At 39.8% G+C, this 20031-nt stretch overlaps 1 protein-coding gene across 4 annotated transcripts in view; it reads right to left on the bottom strand.

The window, feature by feature from the left end:
* Positions 1-20031, bottom strand: part of TBC1D1 (TBC1 domain family member 1) — a 218348-nt gene that overhangs the window by 78176 nt on the left and 120141 nt on the right. For 3 of the 4 annotated variants that reach the window (XM_063108168.1, XM_063108169.1, XM_063108171.1), the window contains 6 exons: positions 15002-15130; positions 13603-13689; positions 10053-10333; positions 7913-8074; positions 7184-7303; positions 6058-6197 (listed from right to left, as the gene is read on the bottom strand). In XM_063108168.1, the coding sequence (XP_062964238.1) occupies positions 6058-6197; positions 7184-7303; positions 7913-8074; positions 10053-10333; positions 13603-13689; positions 15002-15130 (919 nt within the window). The remainder of the gene's footprint in view (positions 1-6057; positions 6198-7183; positions 7304-7912; positions 8075-10052; positions 10334-13602; positions 13690-15001; positions 15131-20031) is intronic. The other variant, XM_063108170.1, reaches the window with a different exon arrangement.

Below are 20031 nucleotides of genomic sequence, written 5' to 3'. Positions count from 1 at the left end.
GTTTAAGAAGAAGAAAAGAATTCATGCCCAGCCCCATCCCCACATGAACTGACTCAGTGAGCCAGCAGGGAGGGTCCAGCCCCTATTTTTAAAAATCTCCCTAAGTGATTTTGATGGACACTGAAAGTTGAAAAACACTGATCAAAATAAAAGGGTCAGGGCTGGCCAGTTAGCTCAGATGGTAAGAGCACAGCCTTATAACACCAAAGTCAAGGGTTCGGATCCCTGTACCAGCCAGCTGCCAAAAAAAATTTAAAAATAAACAAAAGTGTCAGATACAGACATCACTATGATGCTTTATTTTCCAGTAAAGTTTTACTTATAGTTATTCAGCTTATATCATCCACTGAAATTTCATAATGGCATATAAATTCTTAAAATTTGGCTATATAAAATATAAATAAATCATAGCTATAAAACTGTTTCTACATTTTTTACAATAATTATCATAAACATTCAGATTATATACTTTAGTTCTGCCATTACTGTTTACATCTAAATTTATATCTAATCCACTAGATTTAATGTTACTATAAACTAGGCATATTGACACAGCTATACTCACAATACAGGAAAAACCTTTGAACTTCAGTTTCACCAGACTATTATACAATGGGTTTCAAATCAATAAATCATTCTTACGTATAATAGAATAGGTTTCCTTTTTTCTTTCTTTTTTTATTTTACAAGACATGTAAAAGTCTGAAAGCTTCTATTGCTGGTGAAATGCACAATGTAATCTGAAATGCTTAAATGAAAAGTATTAGACTAAGACTAAATTGTTTCCTGGCACACTGAGGTAAATAAAAGGATTTTTCCCCATTCCAAAGTTGGGAGTTGCCCAGAAGAAAAAATTGTGACATCTAGACAGAAGTTAATTTTCAGCATTTTCTGGCAGATCTGACAATTAGCTTAGTGCCCACAGCTATTAAAAAAACAACAACAAAAAACCCCCCAAATGCCTGCACACTTTTTGTGCACTTGGTGCTACCCAAGAGACAAGGCCTCCCTGGAAAATAACTTGGCAGGAAAGAGGCAATGGGCCATATGTTGGGTTTCATTTGGCGTATCATCCAATTTTTCTTTATACCTACTACCACGTTTCCATCACTGCATTTCCCCACCACACTAACTTCCTACTTCTCTAGGCAGCACAGGCTTTTAAAAAATGTCACTGATGACCCAGATTTACTTGAGGCTTTAGAGACTTGGGAGGCTCCTTGAGTCCATCTATCAAGACCCAGAGTGGCCTTACAGAAGGGCCTGGACTAGGACTAGAAGATCTGGGCTAGATTTAGCAGGGTGGCTTATGCTGAGCCCTCGCTACTCAAAGTGGACCCGCAATGTCAGCATCCCTGGGGAACTTCTCAGAAATGGAGAACCTCAGGACCCACCCAGACCTACTGGATCAGAATCTGCCTTTTAACAAGATCCCCAGAGGACTCCAGGCACATGAAAGTTTGTGAAATGCTGCTTTAAACAGTGATCTGGAGAGAGCCACTTGAATGACTGGTGTGTTCACATCTTCACCTGAGGCATGAGAGCAGCCCTCCCTGCTTACCTTCTGCACGTCCCATAGAAGGGATCAACAGTGAGGCTCTCTGGTCATGAGAGAGGCCGTTACACAGACATAAGCATCATCAGCCTCTCCTCGAAGGAGCAAATACGTCTGCCCTCATCTACGCCCTACAAATGCAGCCTTAAACACACCCAACCTTAGTGGCTTTGCCATGATTTAGGAGCACTTCCCCAGTACCACCCTCTATTGAGTTTATGGTTTACCAAGGACGGCCCTTTCACGTAGTCAGTGTTGCACAAACCTTTCACCCAAAGAACCCACGGCACAAAAGAGACAGAACACACTTTCCCAGGGTTTCTGAGACAACAGCTGTTAAGTGGCCACCACAGAACTTAAAGCATCACTGAAGCCTCTTGCTTTAAATTTCAAGTACCACGCAGCTTTTAGCATTCTATGTCATGATCTATGTTTATTACAAAAAACATTTTCCTTGCTGAGTCTTCAAGTAAAAATTGGTAATTTCCTATTTATCATTTAGTTGCCCTTTGACAGGGTGCCTAACTTACTGTTTGAGAAGCAGAGACGTATCCCTCTGACGTTCTGAATTAAAACCAGCCCTCTTAGCCTTTGCTAATTCAAAGCTGGAATTCTTACAAGAGACCAGTAGGTGACTGCTGAGTTAAAAAAATAAAAGTCTGGGATCTGTGAACATTTGCCCTGCTGCTACTAGACATATCTAAACAAATTTCTAAATTAACTTCCTACTTACTTCAGATAGATTTCCAAAATGTAAAATTCAGACTCTTGCAACTTAATTACTTCACAGGGATTTTGTATAGAGAAACAGTCACATACCCTTAAGTACATGGCAGGCTAATTTTGTTTGAGACAATATCTGCCCTAATTTCTCCACCTCTATCCATACTACCTGATTTTGTAATTTCGTCTCTTTTTGCACTACGTTTAGTTGGAGCCACACTCCTTACTAACACCCTTCTCTCCAAGTTTTGACCTGTCTATGAAAATTAGAACTACCAAATTACAGATAATTCTATTTCTCTTTCATTAGTACCAATATCACTATGCAAACATCATGGTTTTTAAGTTACTGGTGGTTTGTTTTATTAGTATTTTCCAAGTGGGATGAAACAGATGGGACAAATATCCCTGCCTTACTTTTTCACCTTGAAGAAAGGTTATAAGATTTCCTGTCTGTTTAACTGAACTTTGCCCTGCCAGAATATAAATGCAAAATATTCAGTCATTTTGAGCATCTGAAACAGATTTTAAAAGGCACTTTTAAGAAGCACATTTGCATGTCTTTCATGACAAAGTCAGAGTGGAAGCTCACCAAGTCTACTGGCTACAGACATCTCAGCTACCACTAAGGCAGAGCAGGAACGGAAACTTTGCAATGCCTCTAGCAGTGCACGCTCAGCTGGGGACAGTGTGGACAAAGCAGGGACCTCTGGGGAAAGAAGCCTTAGGGCCCCTAAACTGTCTTTGGATCTGGAGGTCTCTCAGCTGGAGGAGATACATGCAGAGCTGCCCATGTGGGGCACAGTGGTCACAGACCACACTGGAAGGCTCTGGTGTTCCTACCCCTAAGGATGGGAGGCAGACAGTGGCAGAAGATGAAGACGCCTGATTTGGAAGAAGAAAATTCATGGACAGATATTAAGAGATTAATCTCCCTCCCCTCCACAGTGCAGTTGCAATACTAAAATGGAAGGAGGGAGGGAGACTGGCTGAAGGCAAGTCCATACATTAAAATGTTCAGAAACATGTTTTCCATTCAGTGTTGGAGCCTGGCCAACAGGGAGACATGTGGGTATGCTGAGATAGGCGCCCAGCGCAGATGCCTCTGGGGAACTTCCCGTGGGAGGGAGCTCCATAATAGGAAGCACATCCGGGACCACATCCAGGGGCTCAGGCTGGGCATCTGGCCGCATTCCAGGCCTGTGTGCAGCTCAGAGCATGAGCCTGGGGCACACAGCCACAGGCTCTGGTCCTGCCTCTGGCTCCTACTAGCCCTGAGGTTTGCCACTCCAAGCCTCCACTCCATCCGCAGAATGGGCATAATAAAAAAGCCAACTTCTATAAGGCTGACTAGGAATTAATGAAAATAATTCATGTAAAGCACTTAGAGTATAAACAAGGAATATTATTACTAGTAATTATTACTATACCAACTCCGTCAAAGATGCTTTTATTCTCTCCTCTCTTTCTCCCATATGCACAATACCTACAACATAATCCAGAAATTCAAACAGCATTTCTTAATTTTGAAAAGAAAAAAGGATCTGTGCCTATGGAGAAATAGAAGGCATGAGGAGGGAATTAAGAAATTACTAACAGACAAATACTAAGTTTGTAAGAATCTGAGCAACTGACTTGCCTTCCTTTAAAAGTCATAAAGCCTGTGTGAACTGGAGGAGACCAATGATAAAGAAAATGAATAAGTAAATGTGAGAGCACATTACAAATGCGTGCTATGGAATAAATCAGGATATGGAGATTAGAAATGTCTGCTGGTAGCAGGGAGAGGGTGCCGTGTGAAAGAGAATGGCCAGAAGAGGCCTCACAGGAAAGGTCATTTTAGACAACGATCTGACTGAGGTGAGCGAGTTAGCCATGAGGACTGGGGGTGGGGGGAGCATACCAGGTAGAGGGAACAGCCCATGCAAAGGCCCTCAGGTGGGAGCACAGGTGCAGCGCGTTCAAGTAGGAGCCTTGTCAGAGAGGAAAAGCAGACAGGTACCATGATCTTCACCTAGCACTTGACCGGGGTCTCTCAGGACACCTTCCTGCAGGAGACAGTAGGGAAACCGACAGTAGCTAAACTGCTTTGGGTCTGACGAACCAGTGATAATTATGGCCTAGGAACAGGAGCAGCATCTATGCCGGGCCCTGTTTTCTTCTGTACTTTTTACCAATTAGTCAATGACAAAGAGGCAATATTTATCGACTCTACACACAACTATATACAACTTACTTGTCACCAAAATCAAGATTCAAAATAATCCCAAAAGGACTGGCCAGAACGTATGAACACCTCATAGACACAAACTGCTTGAGAAAATAAGCTTTAAAAAAGTTTCTCCACAGCAGACAGGAATCAGCCCAATTTTTAAATAAAACATCACGCCTAAAAGGACAAGATACAATAAGAGCCGAGAATGTGAGTTAATTACTTCAAGCCAAAACAGCATATGAAGGCAAATCCGCATTACCAGAACAGCAGCAACTCAATGGAAGGAGAGATGCCTGCATGGGCCCAAGGCCTCAGGAAAACCACGTTCAGTCCAGGGCTCCATGGGGATGTTCAGAGGACAGGACTGTGACTAGAGGGGCACCCAACAGTAATGAGGCCAACTAACCTGGAGAAGAGAGTTAAAGAAAGCAGCAGCTTCTGTGATCCTCAGTCATCTGAAGATCAGGGAGTATGAGCACATTTATTCTGTGTGGATTCACAAACCAAAACAGAACCAAGGGATGAGAAGACAGGCAGACAGGATTTGGCTCAGCCTAAGAAAGCTCATTTGAAAACTCAGAACTGTTCTAAAATGCAACAGGCAGTTTACACAGTCACCCAAGGCCCTTAACACATCCCAGCCACTGTACCAAGCATTTTAAAAGACACTATTACATTTCAGTCTCCACAACAATTCCCTACGTGGTATGACCATCACAATACAGGGGCACTGTTTTTAAACATCAGAAGTCTGGTTCTGGTGTTCTTGCTGTTTTGCTGTTGCAGACATGAATCACAGCTCCGTTCCCCCTCCAGGGACGGCTCCCTCTGGTCCCTTCGCCTTCTCCCTCCCTCCAACTCCTAACAGGGCACTGCCAGGACAGCAGGCAGGCCACTCCACCAGGTGGAGTGAGGCACAGCATGGCCATCCTGCTCATTCTGGCAGCAAGAGAAATCAAAACCCCAGACACTCAGCACAGCAGCTCCACCCAGGGGCTACACCAGGCAGGAAGGTGCTGGCAGAGCAGCAGCTCCATGGCACCCCCACGTGGAAGGGCTGCAGCAAACGAAGCAGCAGGCCAGCAGCACCAGAGGGACTCCACACCATGAGGTGACTTTATAGTGGAAACATTCACGTCGCTGACTTTCTTTCTGATATTATGAGTTTTGAAAACTTTAAAAACACATGAGTAATGATATGCTCCCTCATCTCAATCAGTGAGGCAATAGGCATGACTATCCTAAATTACAGGTGAGAAATTTAGACAGCTAGTTCTAGTTCACAGCTCCTAAAGGAGAAGGCTGGAATTTGAATGCAGACTCCAAAGTCCATGTTTTTACCACCCTGAACATCCAGGAGTTCTGCTCCTGCTTTCGGAGGAGGTTACTCTAAATGAGTCCTACATTCCTTCCCTAAGTTCACCTTTGTGACTACCTCAGACCTGCCAATGCTGAGGAGGCCAGCCCTCTGCTTTTCTACCAAAATGAGAGGGATCATTGGGGCCTCTGTGAGGTGGATGTGTGGGTACCCTTCTTGAGACTTCATCTCAGGGGTGGGCCTCACCTTCATATCTGCTGGGAGAATCGCACGTTTTCTGCGGTGTGGCCACTCGGAGGAATATCTGCTGCCTCCACGAATGCCTGCGGGTCTTCACAGGGGTCCCACCAGAGTCACCAAGATGGCTTGCTTTGGATTCAAAGTCCCTAAAATTACAAGATAATTGATTTATGACTAGTGGACAGATGTTAATGGAGATTTTTTAGCTTGACATTAAAAAAAAACAAATTACTACATTATGAATTATCTTTGTATAAAAAAACACAAGTAGATAATTGCAGAAGTTAAAACGAGCTCACACTGGGTCAACACTCCTACAGGACTGCTTTCTTACAGGATGCTTTTCATGAAAAGACCAAAATTAAACACTCTTAATTTCTATTATAAAAGACATTAACAAACACGCTCCACACACCATAGGTTCCTATTGGGCTTCTGTTGGTGCCACTTCAGAAAAAAGAAACTGCCTAAAGTGGGTGCTGTCACCAGGGCCCCAATCCACCCTAGTCTATATGTGGGAATATTTTCTCAACACAGGCCTATGTCTCCATAGATGGCCACAAAAAATGAAAGAAGTTGTAGTTTAATTACACAGAATCATCAAGGCAATAATTATGCAGTCACTTGCTAATGATGATTGTTTTAACATTTTTATTTTAAAAATTACAAAACAAAGTATAGTTACCAATATATATAAATAGAATCTAGTCATTATTTTCTTCCTATTCACAGGATAACTTGGGAAGGCCTTTGCAATTTACACCTGGAGTATGTACACACAACCAAGCAATCACTTTAACTTACGGATGAGACATTCTGACTTAATTAGGACAGCCATTATGCTCACTATCCAGAAACACTGCTCTCACTTAAAGAACTGGTTAAGATTTTCTTTAATCTTCTGAAAATAGCAACACATTAATAAACTAATCCTAGTCAAAATTGGAAAACAGGTTGATTGCACATTTTAAAAAATGACATTCAGTCAGAAAAAATAAGAAAGAAGATACAATAGATTTAGCTAAAATGGTTTTTTAAATAACAAAAGAACAGTTTTTAAAAATCCCTGTATATCTAACAATAATTCAACACTTATCACACCCAGGCTTGATATATCTAAATAAAGCCCTACCTTTTTGGGTTCATAAAGTCAGAGGTGTTATTTTCATCTACAGGAGCCAGAAATTTTAGAAAATTTGGCACAGAGGAAGAAGAATGAAGTTTTTTCCGCAGGGCATTACGGTAGGAGATGCTGAGAGTTTGGTTGAAAAAAGAGTTTAGGACAAAGAAATATAAACACACAAAGTATAACATATACACTTCAAAATAAAAGAAACATTTTCATTCTAATGCTAAGAAAAGTAAATGAGGTAAGAAATTTAAAACAGTTCACAAATGAGATTTAACTTTTGTTTTCAGTCAATAAAATTCAATTTTAATGAATGGAATCAATGAATCTTATTTTTTAAAAAATCAGTCCATCTTCCAAACACCTTTTCCTTTCAAACCAGACACAATTTTCTTAAATGAATCAGAAAGTTTCTGATATGTCATAAATGCAGTGCATACGATCAAACACAGTTGTTAATCTGTGTTTTTGTACACTAGGGCAGGGAAATGTAAGTATATAAAACACAGCTTGCCATCAAGACCTGTTTTCATAATATTTTGAAGAAATTAATCAATAGTAAAATTAAGTCAGTTCAAATGACAGCTGGAAATAATAAGATCAAATACAAATGCAAACACACAAGCAGTGACTCCAGCTCCCTGCATAGACATCCCCCCAGCAACATCCTCTGTTAGCGTGAACTCCCCCAGAGGACAAACGACACTGAGTTTGCCATGCGAGTGTGCTCACCTCTTTGGCACAGCATTCCCACTTTGTTCTCCACTGGAATTATGTTTTAGGTACTTAAAAAAGTTTGGCGAGGAGGCGGAGGGGGTAAGATGAGGTGGAGAAGCAGGAGCTGAAGACTGACCTGAGCAATGCTTAGACTGGCCCACAGGTGGATGGTCCACACTAAACAGTAAGTGGAGAAAGCACGGAAGGTTAGAGAGAAGAAGGGGTCACGAAGGGGGACATGGAAGACACAGAGGAAAAGGAGTGTGGCTGCTGTGTCTCATGTTGATACCAACTGCCACAGAGTTCGAGGACTTCTCTCCACTCCTCTTCCTTAGCTCTGCTCTCTCACTGGCAAAGGTCACTCTCAGTAAACAAACTAAACAGAGTACATCCAAGCTGTTCTTGATCATTCCCCACTATGGGCCAAACAAGACTTTTTTCTCTATTCTCTTTTTGGAAACTGACAGGAAAAATTAAAAAATTAAAACAAAAGAAAAAGAAAAAAATTCAAAGTTTTTAAAAACATTTCCCTTTAAAATGAACAATATCCTGCCCTGAATTCCAATGTCTTGTTTCCTGTTGGTAAATGAGAAAAGAGTTTGCCAGAAGGGAAGAAAGCAAAATGGGCCATGCTGGAGAGACAGACAGAGAGACAGAGAGACAGAGAGACAGACAGACAGACAGACAGACAGACAGACAGACAGAAATTTCTCTCTCCCTGTCACTGCCGATGTCCAACATGATCCATTACAAAGCTGCATCTAAGAGGAGAAAGGAAGAGTCCTGACACCAAGTCCTACCACCGCTGGCCTGTGGGAAACGGCAGACTTGACAAGAGAACTAGCACTTTCCAGACAAAGATATTTCCATTATCACAGAAAATGCCAGAAACAGAGGAGTGGGCATGCAGCAGTGAGGCAGAAGTAGAGTGGAGAGAGGGTTTTAAGAAACATGACAAGAAACTTACACAGCTACAGCCAAACTATGCTTCTCTCTAAAATGTCATTATGTATGAAATACTAGCTTCTGAAGTATGTTCAGCTTTTGTGAGCACAGTTATCCAGTTGAATTCCGAAGAACCAATAACTATTTCCAATGGTGACTAAAAACAAAGCTTGAAAACAAAGCTGAGAAGCTCTACTACGTCCTTCCAGAGAGGTGGACGCTTCACTTCTTCGCCCAAAACATTTCAAACTCTGCTGTCCAGACTCACACCTCTGTACAGATTCCCCACTATCTGTGTATGAACTACATCACACGTATGTTCTGTGGCTTCTGCTCTTGCCAGTCACAGGAAGGCAGCAACTGTATGTAGGTGTGACCCTAATTTATAAGGTGAGCATTTTAAAACATTTTAAAAGTTATTTTTAAAGATAACTCTGTCCATTTATAGGTTCCGGCACGTAGGGTTCAATTAACGGTTAAGGAACCCTGAAAGAAACAGAACTTCTGCCACTATATTCCTTACTCCTCTCTATCACCAGAAAATTCCACTGTTCACTAAGCACAACTATTAAAATTAGTGAATCTTGTTAGAAAAATCTAGAATTCTCACAGTGAAAGAGATTTTAGAAAACACCTACTCCGATTTTGTTTACAGAGAAGTTCAGCAAATTTGCCCAGGTCACAACGAGTTCATGACAGAGCTAGGACCAGAACCCAAGGCACCTGGGTCCACCCCAGGCGTCTGCATCACTCGTGAGGTCCGGCACGCCTCTCCTGCTCATACCAATCACTGCATCTCATCCCACTGAGGCTCTGTGCCAGGGCTTTGGTGGGGGACTCACCTGCTCACACACTCGCTACCTTCCTCAAAGCCAGCAGCGAAGTTGCAAAGTTGACAATACCTCTTATATTGTTTGAGGGGTAATTATTATACATGTTAAGTATCATTTTTGTTCACTTCCAGCTGCTTCCTGATAATACTTGTACTTTTACTTATACAAGTAATAAGCATCTACTGCATCTACCTATTTCCTATGGGAGTTGGGAAGAACATGTCACTGCTTCAAGTTTTATCTTTTTAAGCCAAGAGTAAAATCTCACTTAGGTTTCTCTTTTACCCAACAAACATAACTGGGATGCACATACCTGGTTAGTCACAGATATGCCCCAGATATTTATACAACAAATTTACGTTTTAAACAAATCTTACTTTCTTTCATGAGGCGTCTCTGTGCTCACTGAGTGATACCTCGTAAGTTTTCTTTGTGAGACCCCTGGAGATAACTGAGCAGGTTCCACAGGTTCCTGGCACTCCATGGGGAAATGACTCAGAGTGTTTGCTCGCCTTCTGAAGGCTTGCTGGGGTGACAGTGGGGCGGGCTCTTCTGTGAGATGGCTCTCCGAGTCACTGGACAGGTCATCTGAGGAGCCGAGGAGCTTGAAGGAGCTCTCACAGATGGGCAAGGTCTCCTTTTCACACACAGATGGCTCCTGGCAGCAAGCAGACAGCAGATTAGACATACCGCTGAGGAATTTGTAGGATTTATATATTCTAATCCCAGTGCAGGAAAACATTTCAATATGTAAGTACATTTTCTGGTTATAATGCCATCTACAGGCCACCAAAAGTATAAGGAAATAAAGGTCAATTAAATGCCTGATTGTCAAAGACAAGCTGCTAGTTTGCTGGAGAAACAGGGAAACTGCCCAAATGCCACAGTGAGGGACACAGGCCACAACATACAACTGTTCTAAGTGAAGCTGTAAATAGTTCCCTCTAGAAAACAGAACTCTACTACAGCTTCTAAGAAGTACAAGAAGTGCTATATCACTTGTCTCCACTGTTGAAACCAATTGAGTTCTTTTTCTCTGCCAAAGGTGTTCATACATGTTAAACCCACAGTTAAAGGATCTCTCTGGATTTGATGTAATGCTGAGATTTAACTTGGTAATACTGAAGTTAAAAACTATATCCTTTATTATTCTTAGAATGTGAAAAATCTCTCTCTAGGCACTTAGATTTGTGGCAATTCAGGGCAAATCACTTCTTCCTGCACCTCAATTTCCTCATCTTTAAAAAGTTATAGTGAACATTTATTCACTGGGTTTCAAGAATTAAGCAAGGTAAGACAACTGAAAGTACTCTATATACTGTAAAATGTTATATAAATGTAAGTTTTTTTATTTGGTACTCAGTGAATTTAATGAGTAGGAACTCAAACATTTGTTGAGACAACATTTTAATGCTGTATGCTCTCAAGACGCATGCTCTCTCAAAGGAATAAGCCCCTCATGCAAACCAATGTTTAGCACTGCACCATGGACATGGCTGGTGGCCAATATATTTTTCTCAAATCAAGAAATATTAAATAAGAGGGAGCGTATCAGCTTGTCTCTACTGTAATTGCTGGAAGGGATAAATAAATCAGCTTGAAGAGAGTAAAAGGAAATACATCTAATGGTGGACTAGAGAACCAATATTCTACCTGTTCATTTGATTCATAGTTGAGCACCTTTCAGATGACAGGTATTGAGGATTTTCATTTCAAAAAGTGAAATTTATTTATTAAGGAGATGGGTTATATACATTTAATTTTAAAGGGATTAAATAGCAAAAGTTTAATTCCCAACATACTACAAAATATTACTTAACTTTCATAAATGAAATATTTCATTCTTCAGGACTCTGGAGTTCCAAAGATTCTTTTAATTTAAAGATTTAAAAATTTGTCAAAGACAAAACACCACAGAAAACAATCTTCATCATGCAAACCTGTTCATCTAAATTCCTATTAACATCCCTTCGAATTGTGTGAAAGAGCTAACTAACCTTTAGCTGAATTGGACAACTAAAGGGGCCACTCAGACATTCAGCTTCTTTGCAATTTCCTAGGTAATCAGTTTATTAGAAGAGATCTGAGTACATAAAATGGCATATCTTTACAGCAGTTTCTCAGTCCAGGATGACTACAAGAAAGATGTAAAGAGGTGCACATAAAGACACAATACACACAGGTGGCTTCTGCAAAGCTGCGTTTCTCTCTTAGAACTGCCCTAGAAATTGAAGCTATGTATATATTCCTAGATCTGCATTTTGGAGAAGAATAAAAGCAAACAATAAGAGTCACTGGAAGAGTCACTTGAGTAACATGAATTTCTTCGTGGTGTCTTTGTTGACACTGATCTACCTAGAATGCTTTCTTCCCTGTTTGCTTCCATGATTTGATTCAAATGCCTCACTGCCCACCCCCAAGCTTTCCCTGGTTCCACTGACCAAAAGCAACTCCCCTTCGCACTGCTTGCCTGACCTCTAAGCTGTCAGCACCTCTTATCTGTAACTCTCAGGGCTCCTACCATACTCTACTTGACGCTGGGGCTATTTATTTGTGCATCTGTTGAGAGTCTCTCTCTACCAGGTAAGTGCCCACAGGGAAGGGGCTATGTCTCATTCATCCATATACAACAGTAAACCATAACATCTCCACTCTTAAAATGAACTGTGGGATAGAATCAGGGTGTATTAGATAAAGGGTAGATGATGCTATGTTCCACCAGATTTTAACTTAGAAAATCACATTTAGAAGACTGGCTTCTAGGGCCTCACTCCCCAGAGTGGGTCTGCAGGCCAGTAGCATTAGCACTGCCTTGGAACTTCAGCATTTCAGGCCTCACTCCAGGACTACTGAACCAGAATCTGCATTTCAACCAAAACCCCATTACAGATGAAACTTAAAACCTGAGAAGCAATCATCAAATCAAAGGAAGTGTTTCTCAAACCATACACTAACACACACATTAGTAGGCAGTGATTTCAATTTAGTGGTTTGCCATGAGCATTTTTAAAATAAAATAGAACAGAAAATGCCAGTATGTGTTGCATACTGCTCACAGTAAACAGTTTTGCGAATTGTTATTTTAATTTTATATGAGCATATACGTATGTGTGTTTGTCAACTATGTCACAATGTTAAATGTGTTTCTTCCTGTTAGTTATGGTCTAAATACTTTGAAATCCACGTGTCCAAGAAAGATCTCAGAAGAATTTAAACCATTCCCGTGGTGAGGAGCTGGCCTCCACAAACACTCTCTCATTCCTGCATCAGCATATGTTCTGAAAACAGATGGGAAAGCTGGCTTCCCCAGCACAAAACCCCAAACCCACTTCTTGGTAGTTATAAAGCTAAACTAACCAGGTTTAAATATGCTTCAATGTCTAGGAAGCAATATACTAAAACAAGGGCACAGATGCAGATTTATTACCAAAGAGAACTGTTAGCTCATTCATTATCACAAAGCTGTGCTTGGTGGCAGAAAACAGGGGTGAAGCCAAGTTGCTTACTTAAAAAAACAGTAATATATCACTATAATCATAGAGCCAGTGTGCGGAAAAAGTCTCAGGAATTTAAGTGGTACTTCTCTGAATTCACAAACCCAATTTTAATTCTTTTGATTATTGGAAAATTTACTTTGGAAAGAAATCCATTGCTTTCATTGTAACAAATTAGATCTTAGTTGCTTAAATTTGTGATCTTGTTTCTTTGTTTATGGAATGGCCATCTGCTTTTTATGTAAAACTTTTATGCTATGGTAGAACTACATTACCAGCCCTCCACCTGTACCAAGAAGTCCAGAAGCACCAAACATTTTATGATTGAAGGTATAAGACTTTTTCTGTTCTTTTTGATAGGGCTCTGTAGATAGATGAGCAAGACCTATTTGCTCGTTTCTTCAGGGTATCACATAAAGAGAAATATGCTTACTTTGCTGGTGTTACTTAATGTACTAGACATGGAGCTGTCCAGATCCATGCTGGCAGAATGTTCCTGCAGGCCCCTGGCTTTATGACCCTACACAAAGAAAAAGCAGTCAAGTTATGACCCTGGAGGCTTCTGCAAAGGCATCCATTAGAAGCAGCCTGGTCTATTTAAATAAACTCAGGAAAAAATGCATCTACCGAAAAATGCTGCTAAGCATATATGTACACTAAGACGATCAATATTTATTTCCGTCTTTTTTTAAAAAATAAGACACCAAGCTAAATGTTCCAAAACACCTTGTGGATTAGCCATTTGGCAGGGATCACACAGGCTGTAAGGAGAGACAATTTCTCTATGAAGAAAAGCGCATGCTCAGGCAAGCCCACTCAACAGCTCTCTCCCCTGAGGCCCAAGTCCTCCTAAATGGCCAGCTGTATACCACTCAAACTGGGAACTCTCAAAGGCAGTCCCTCCCAACCTGGTTTTGTAAATGGACTAGTTTTAATTATCTCAGAGGATGTTGCAAAATTCTGAGAAACATCTTCAAACCAATAAAATTTAATTTTATTCAGCTAAAAGAAAATAAAGTATATGTTCCAAAAGGAGTATGTCATAAAATCAAAAAGAACCATAGTAAGATATTGCAAGCTCCAGAAAGGTGTGTGAAACTTTGACAGAAAATCAAACTTTGATTTCTTGGAAGTGCCATCAAGGCTATTTACGCTCATGGAGGGGTGGAGGATGGATCATTTCTTCAAGAACTCCCAGACTGGTGCACATGTGTACTTTGGTCTTCCTATAGAGCTGTAGTAGGCAAACTTTTTCTGTTAAGGGCCAGATAGTAAATATATTACACTTTCTTGGCCATATGGTATCTGTAGCAACCACTCAACTCTGCACAAAAGAAGCCTTAGATAACAGGTAAACAAATGGATGTGGCTGTAGTTCAATAAAGCTTTACTTGCAGAAACAGGAGGTAGGTGGGATTTGGCCTATGGGCCGTAGTTTGCTGACTCCTGCTATAGAGAGTTCCAGGCACCTAACACAGCAGCTGACAGTAACTGGTTTTTTAAGTTGTCCTTCACAACAGTAGGGTGAACAGAACCCACACCTCAGTGTATCTAATCCGTGCTCTTTATAAGAACTGGCCAATGAATAACATTCTTTTGGGAAGCAAAAAATCCCATGGGAAACAATACAAAGAGTAAAGAATATTTTTTTAAATCTAGACCAAGTTAAAAACAATTTAAAATGTAGATAGCACTATATTCTAAGATTGAGAAGATATAAAAAAATGTTTTATATTTTATGATGAACACTGATGGAATAAAAGCATACAACTGAACCTTGTGCTCTCTTAAAGAGTGATTTAATTTAAATCAGGAGAAATTATGCTACTTACCCGGGACAAAATACTTTCTAAAGACTCTGTTAAAGATCTCTTTGCTTTGTTTTTCAGCATATCTAGCCTAAATCGAGTGGCACTTGGGGGTAATTCACTTCCAATATTCTCTGCTACAATCTGCGATGTCTAAAAAAGTGAAACAATGAAAAGTTAAGTCAATGAAAAAATCTCTAGAATGCATTTTTCTGACACCAGGACATCATTCTGATTCTGTCTGTATTCTCAGCTCACCTGTGCCTCTTAGAGATGTGGATGAAAGTCCAGAAAATAATTTTGCCTCAAAGAGTTGCTATGACCCTCCCAAACAAAATGAGAAAATGTGCTTTGAAAAAAAATCAGTTAAAGCAGCTTAGAGCTCAAGCTCTGCAACTAGATCGAAAATACATTATTTACTAACTGTGGCCTTGTACGAATTTCTTACTTTCTCTGAGCCTCAATTTCCCCTTTTGTAAACTGAAGATTTAACCATAACACTGCATTGTGAGATTAAAACATGTAAAGTATGCAAAACATTGAGAACAGTGTCTGATATAAAGGTAGCTATTATTAGCTTTTCAAAATAAAGCAGTAACTTACCGTTTGGGTCATTTCAGAGGATGAAAAAATAAATTCGTCAACTGAAGAATCCATTCTCTCTGCCTATACTAATCCCTTCACATACCTTTCTACAGATTTCTGAGTTCCCTATTTTTTCTTCTCTCCATTTCTTTCTTTCTCTTCTGCAACTAAGCTTCTCTCCCATAACTGACAGTAATATGAAGCTGAAAACATAATGGAGTTTGTTTGACAAACGCTAAATGAAGTTTAATGTTCCTTAACAAGGGGTACGTTGGGGGGGGGGGAGAACACACACACACACACACACACACACACACCTCTCTAAATTAAATGGCTTCTTACATGGATTCACACCTGATTGCTTCCTGCTAAACAATGATTTTGTTAGAAAAATACGCAAACAAATCCCCCATTACTCTAAATGCTGCCATATCTTTGCTGTAGTTAAAGTATTGCAAGCACACAGAAAAGCGTGGAGACCAGCAGAACAAACACTGGTACCACCTCCCTCCTTTGTCCACATTAGCGTTTGCCAGGCATTGAGAACAATGAGGAACAGGGGCTCTGAGCTCAATGCCCAGGTAATAATGCTTCTCTGATGTTCCCTGGCTATGTGGCCTTCACCAGGTCATTCATTACCTGCCCTCCCTCTCTGTTTCTCCCCCTGCAGACTGAGGGATGCCTAATGAATTTCCTCACAGAGCCATTATGAGATTTAAATGAATTAATACACATCAAAACATGTAGAACATACCAGACTCTCAATAAATGTCAGCTATCATGACTGCTTCTATGCTGTGTGCTTCCTACTTTTAATAGGAAATATTACAGACATCTTTGAAGTCTCCTGAACACCACTCCCCTATCCCCCTGCCATATGCAGAAATAACCACTCTCTTGAATTTGGTATTTGTCACATCAATTCATATTTTGTATTTTTATATGTAGGTATGTATCTATAAAACATAAATATTGGTTTACATGTGCTTGAAACTTTAAATGGATATCATACTTTGTACACATCCTTCTGTAATCAGTTTTCTTTCAATGTCGTTTTTGAGACTTATCCATGTTGATCAATGCTCTTTGATTCATTCACTTTAACTAGAGTGCAGTATTTCACTGTATAAACCAATTTATTCATGCTCCTGTTGTTAAACATTTATTCTGGTTTTTTGGCTCTTATAAAGGAGGCTGCAGTGATGTCTCTTGTACCGAGTTCCTTATGCACACATGTGAAAGGTTTTGCAAGGTAATACCAGGGATGTCCTTGAAGAGTCACTGGGACTGTGCATCTTCAGCTATAACAGATATTATCAAGCTTCTCTCCCCTAAATGATACCAATTCACATTCCCAGTGTCAGCATATGAGAGTTCACCTTTACAGGGTACTATCAGATGTTTTAAAATTTTCAGCCAATCTGATGGGTAAAGAATGTTCTCTTAATATGCCTTCCCCTGATACCTACTGCTATTACACATTTTTATTTTATTCAGTAATCTGTTCTAAGACCCTACGTCATTGACTTTGGAATAATGAAATATCCTAATTCACCAATTAATATTATATATTTTTCAAGGCATAATAGAGAAAGAAAAGGTTCTGGTAAGAACTACAATCAGCTTTGTCCAATTATCCACAATTTTACTTCTATGAATATTAGAACATGCATTAGAAGAATAACGACTAGCTTAGAAATTCCTTCAAGAAGAGACACTTCATTTACCTTTGTGTTTTCACAGTTCTGAGCATACTCTGGACATGTAATACTTGCTTGCTCAAGAATGAGTGAATGAGAATGATCACCAGGCAGGCCATGGGAAACACAGGCCCAAGGTAACGGAGACTCATCGACAAATACTGACTAAGTATGGGCTAAACGTTATGCACCACGGGAAGCTGCCTTTCTAGTTGCAATTGGTCCTGTGCAATCATTTGCCAAGAATGAGAGCCTGTCCAGACTGGGGGTGGCCTCTGGGGTAAAGAGAAATATCTACAAGGGCCCTCAGGGGCCTGCCTTCAACTCAACACCTGTTTACTCACAAAGTTAAGAAGCTGTAGAACTTTCAAATTCGTAATAAAGTTTTCATAAAATAGAAGCAAATTGAACTGATTGTTTTGATATATAAAGAAAATATTGACTAAAAGACTAAAGAAAGCAGCATTAGTTAGTACATCCTACATAGACAGAATAAAAACTGAACTTGTATTTTTAAACCAGGCCTAAGGAATCTCTGTAGGCTTCATTCGATGCCTCTACTGCTCTCCTCCACCATCTAAAAACATTCTTTCCTACGCCTGTTACCGTAATGCAAATATGGTTTGAAAATGATGTGCATTTAGAAAATAAAATATTCTTTATTTATCTTAAAGTAAGCATCTAGAAGTTTCTCCTTTGAAGATGATGCTGGTTATTAGATAATAATTTCTAATTTGGAGGGTCCATAGTCATCTACCGCAGTCATCTTATTGCCCATCCCTCGACAGAGGGGTCAACTCTAAGCATGAAAGTTTGGAGACAAGTTTTAAATTCTGATGCTACACTGAACTTCTCAGACCAGAACCCGCCATCCACAGTTGGCACAATGTATCTATTAGCAGCCTTATTTACAATAAAGTAGCTCAGATGTCAAACCAAAAGGAGAATGGAGAAAGAGTGATATGTGTTGATAATACCAAGGTCCAGGGGTTCAATCCCTGTTACTGGCCAGCTGCCAAAAATTTTTTTAAAAATGAAGAAAGATATAAACACAATGGAATAAAAAGGAACAAACAACTAATACATGCACCAACATGGGTGATTCTCAGAAATGTTATGCTAACTGGAAGACGCCAGAACTAAAAGAGTACATACCACATGATTCCGTTTATAAGATGTTCCACAACAAGCAAAACTAATCATCCAGGATTTAAAAAAAAAAAAAAATCAAAACAGTAGTTGCCTGGGAGGGGACAGTGAGGACTGTCTGGAAAAAGAATACGAGGTTACTTTCTATTGTGATGGAAATATTCTATATCTTGATGGGGGTTGGGCTACCTGAGTTTAACAATCTTCAAAACTCAACAAATAACGCACTTAAGATTTACACTTACTATTATGTAAATTTTATCCCCCCAAAATTGTAAACAAATACTGAATTCTAGTTAATGATATACATGCTAAAGTGTTTAGGGATAAAGAGTACTGATATCAGAAACTTACTCTGAAAAGCATCAAAAAATGAGGACCAATAGATGGATAGATATATGATAAAGCAAATATAACAAAATGTTAAAAACTATAACATATGGGTATATGAGTGCTCACTATAGAATTCTTTTGGCTTTTTTGTATGTTTGAAATTTTTTATAAAGTCAGGGAAAAAAGAAGTATTTATCTACTGAAAAAATGGATCCAGACTAATCAATAAGTAGTTATATAACACTGAATTTTGTTAAGCTCGTAAAGAAACGTAATGATTTAGGTAATGTACCTGGACCTCAGACAAACTGGTTCAGACACTCAACTAGCAAACTGTTTGACCTCTATTCCCCATTTTCTCATCTTTATAATGGGTGTTTTACCACCTACCTCAAACACTGCTGTAGAATGAATAGACTAATTCATGTAAGGAATTAAAACAATACCAGGCACATGGCAAACATTCAACAAATGGCAGTTGATTTAATATTATTAATTTCTGTACCACCTCTGTGAATACAAGTAGAAATGGTATGTCCACTGACTAAAACCTGACATCCTCTAACTTAATTTACAGGTCTTTGCCCAAACTGAATCCTTTTCCATAATGTCAAAGGATTCATTCAGTTTTTTTTTTCCCTTATTTGAAAAGCATGTGTGGTGTCACTGCTGACTCTGAGATGCACAGCACTGAGACAAGTGCTCACTGTTCTCTGTCCCCTTTTGAAGGCCAGTTGCCAGAGAAGTTCTTGGTCAAAGCCATGGTTCTACCTCTGTCTAGGTCATATCATAATACATTTTCAAAGGCTACAGGAAAGTTTAGGTGCCACAAAAAGGTAAAGAAATCCGTGTGATTAAACTATCTGATAGCAAAAAACATCAGCAGAAATCAATCAGTAAATCTCAAAGCTACATCTGATTGATCTATAAAGCAACTGCTGCTCTAAAAACCCCAGTCCCTCAGAGCCCATGGGGGTGTCCAGCCTGGGGACACCAACCAATCTGGGGATAAGGGCAACTTCTTCATAGACACAGACATGAGCCCTCTGGGTCATAGAAGGTTTGAAAACCCTAATGAAAGTGTTGAGCAGATGCCAGTTCTGCTCGTGAGATTCAGTCTCTCTTACATTAAATTCTCTGATGTTTTTAAAATGGAAAAAAAAAAAACCCCACTAAATATACTCCTTCATTGGACTGATCTATGCCCAAATCATAAAGATATCACCCTGGTCCATAAAAATGAGTTTGCACTTAGGTCAAAACTTTCCATCCACCATAAATGCTCAA

The sequence above is a fragment of the Cynocephalus volans genome, chromosome 9 (assembly GCF_027409185.1).
Source record: "Cynocephalus volans isolate mCynVol1 chromosome 9, mCynVol1.pri, whole genome shotgun sequence".
Lineage (NCBI taxonomy): Eukaryota > Metazoa > Chordata > Mammalia > Dermoptera > Cynocephalidae > Cynocephalus > Cynocephalus volans.
This window is presented reverse-complemented; position numbering and strand designations above follow the sequence as displayed.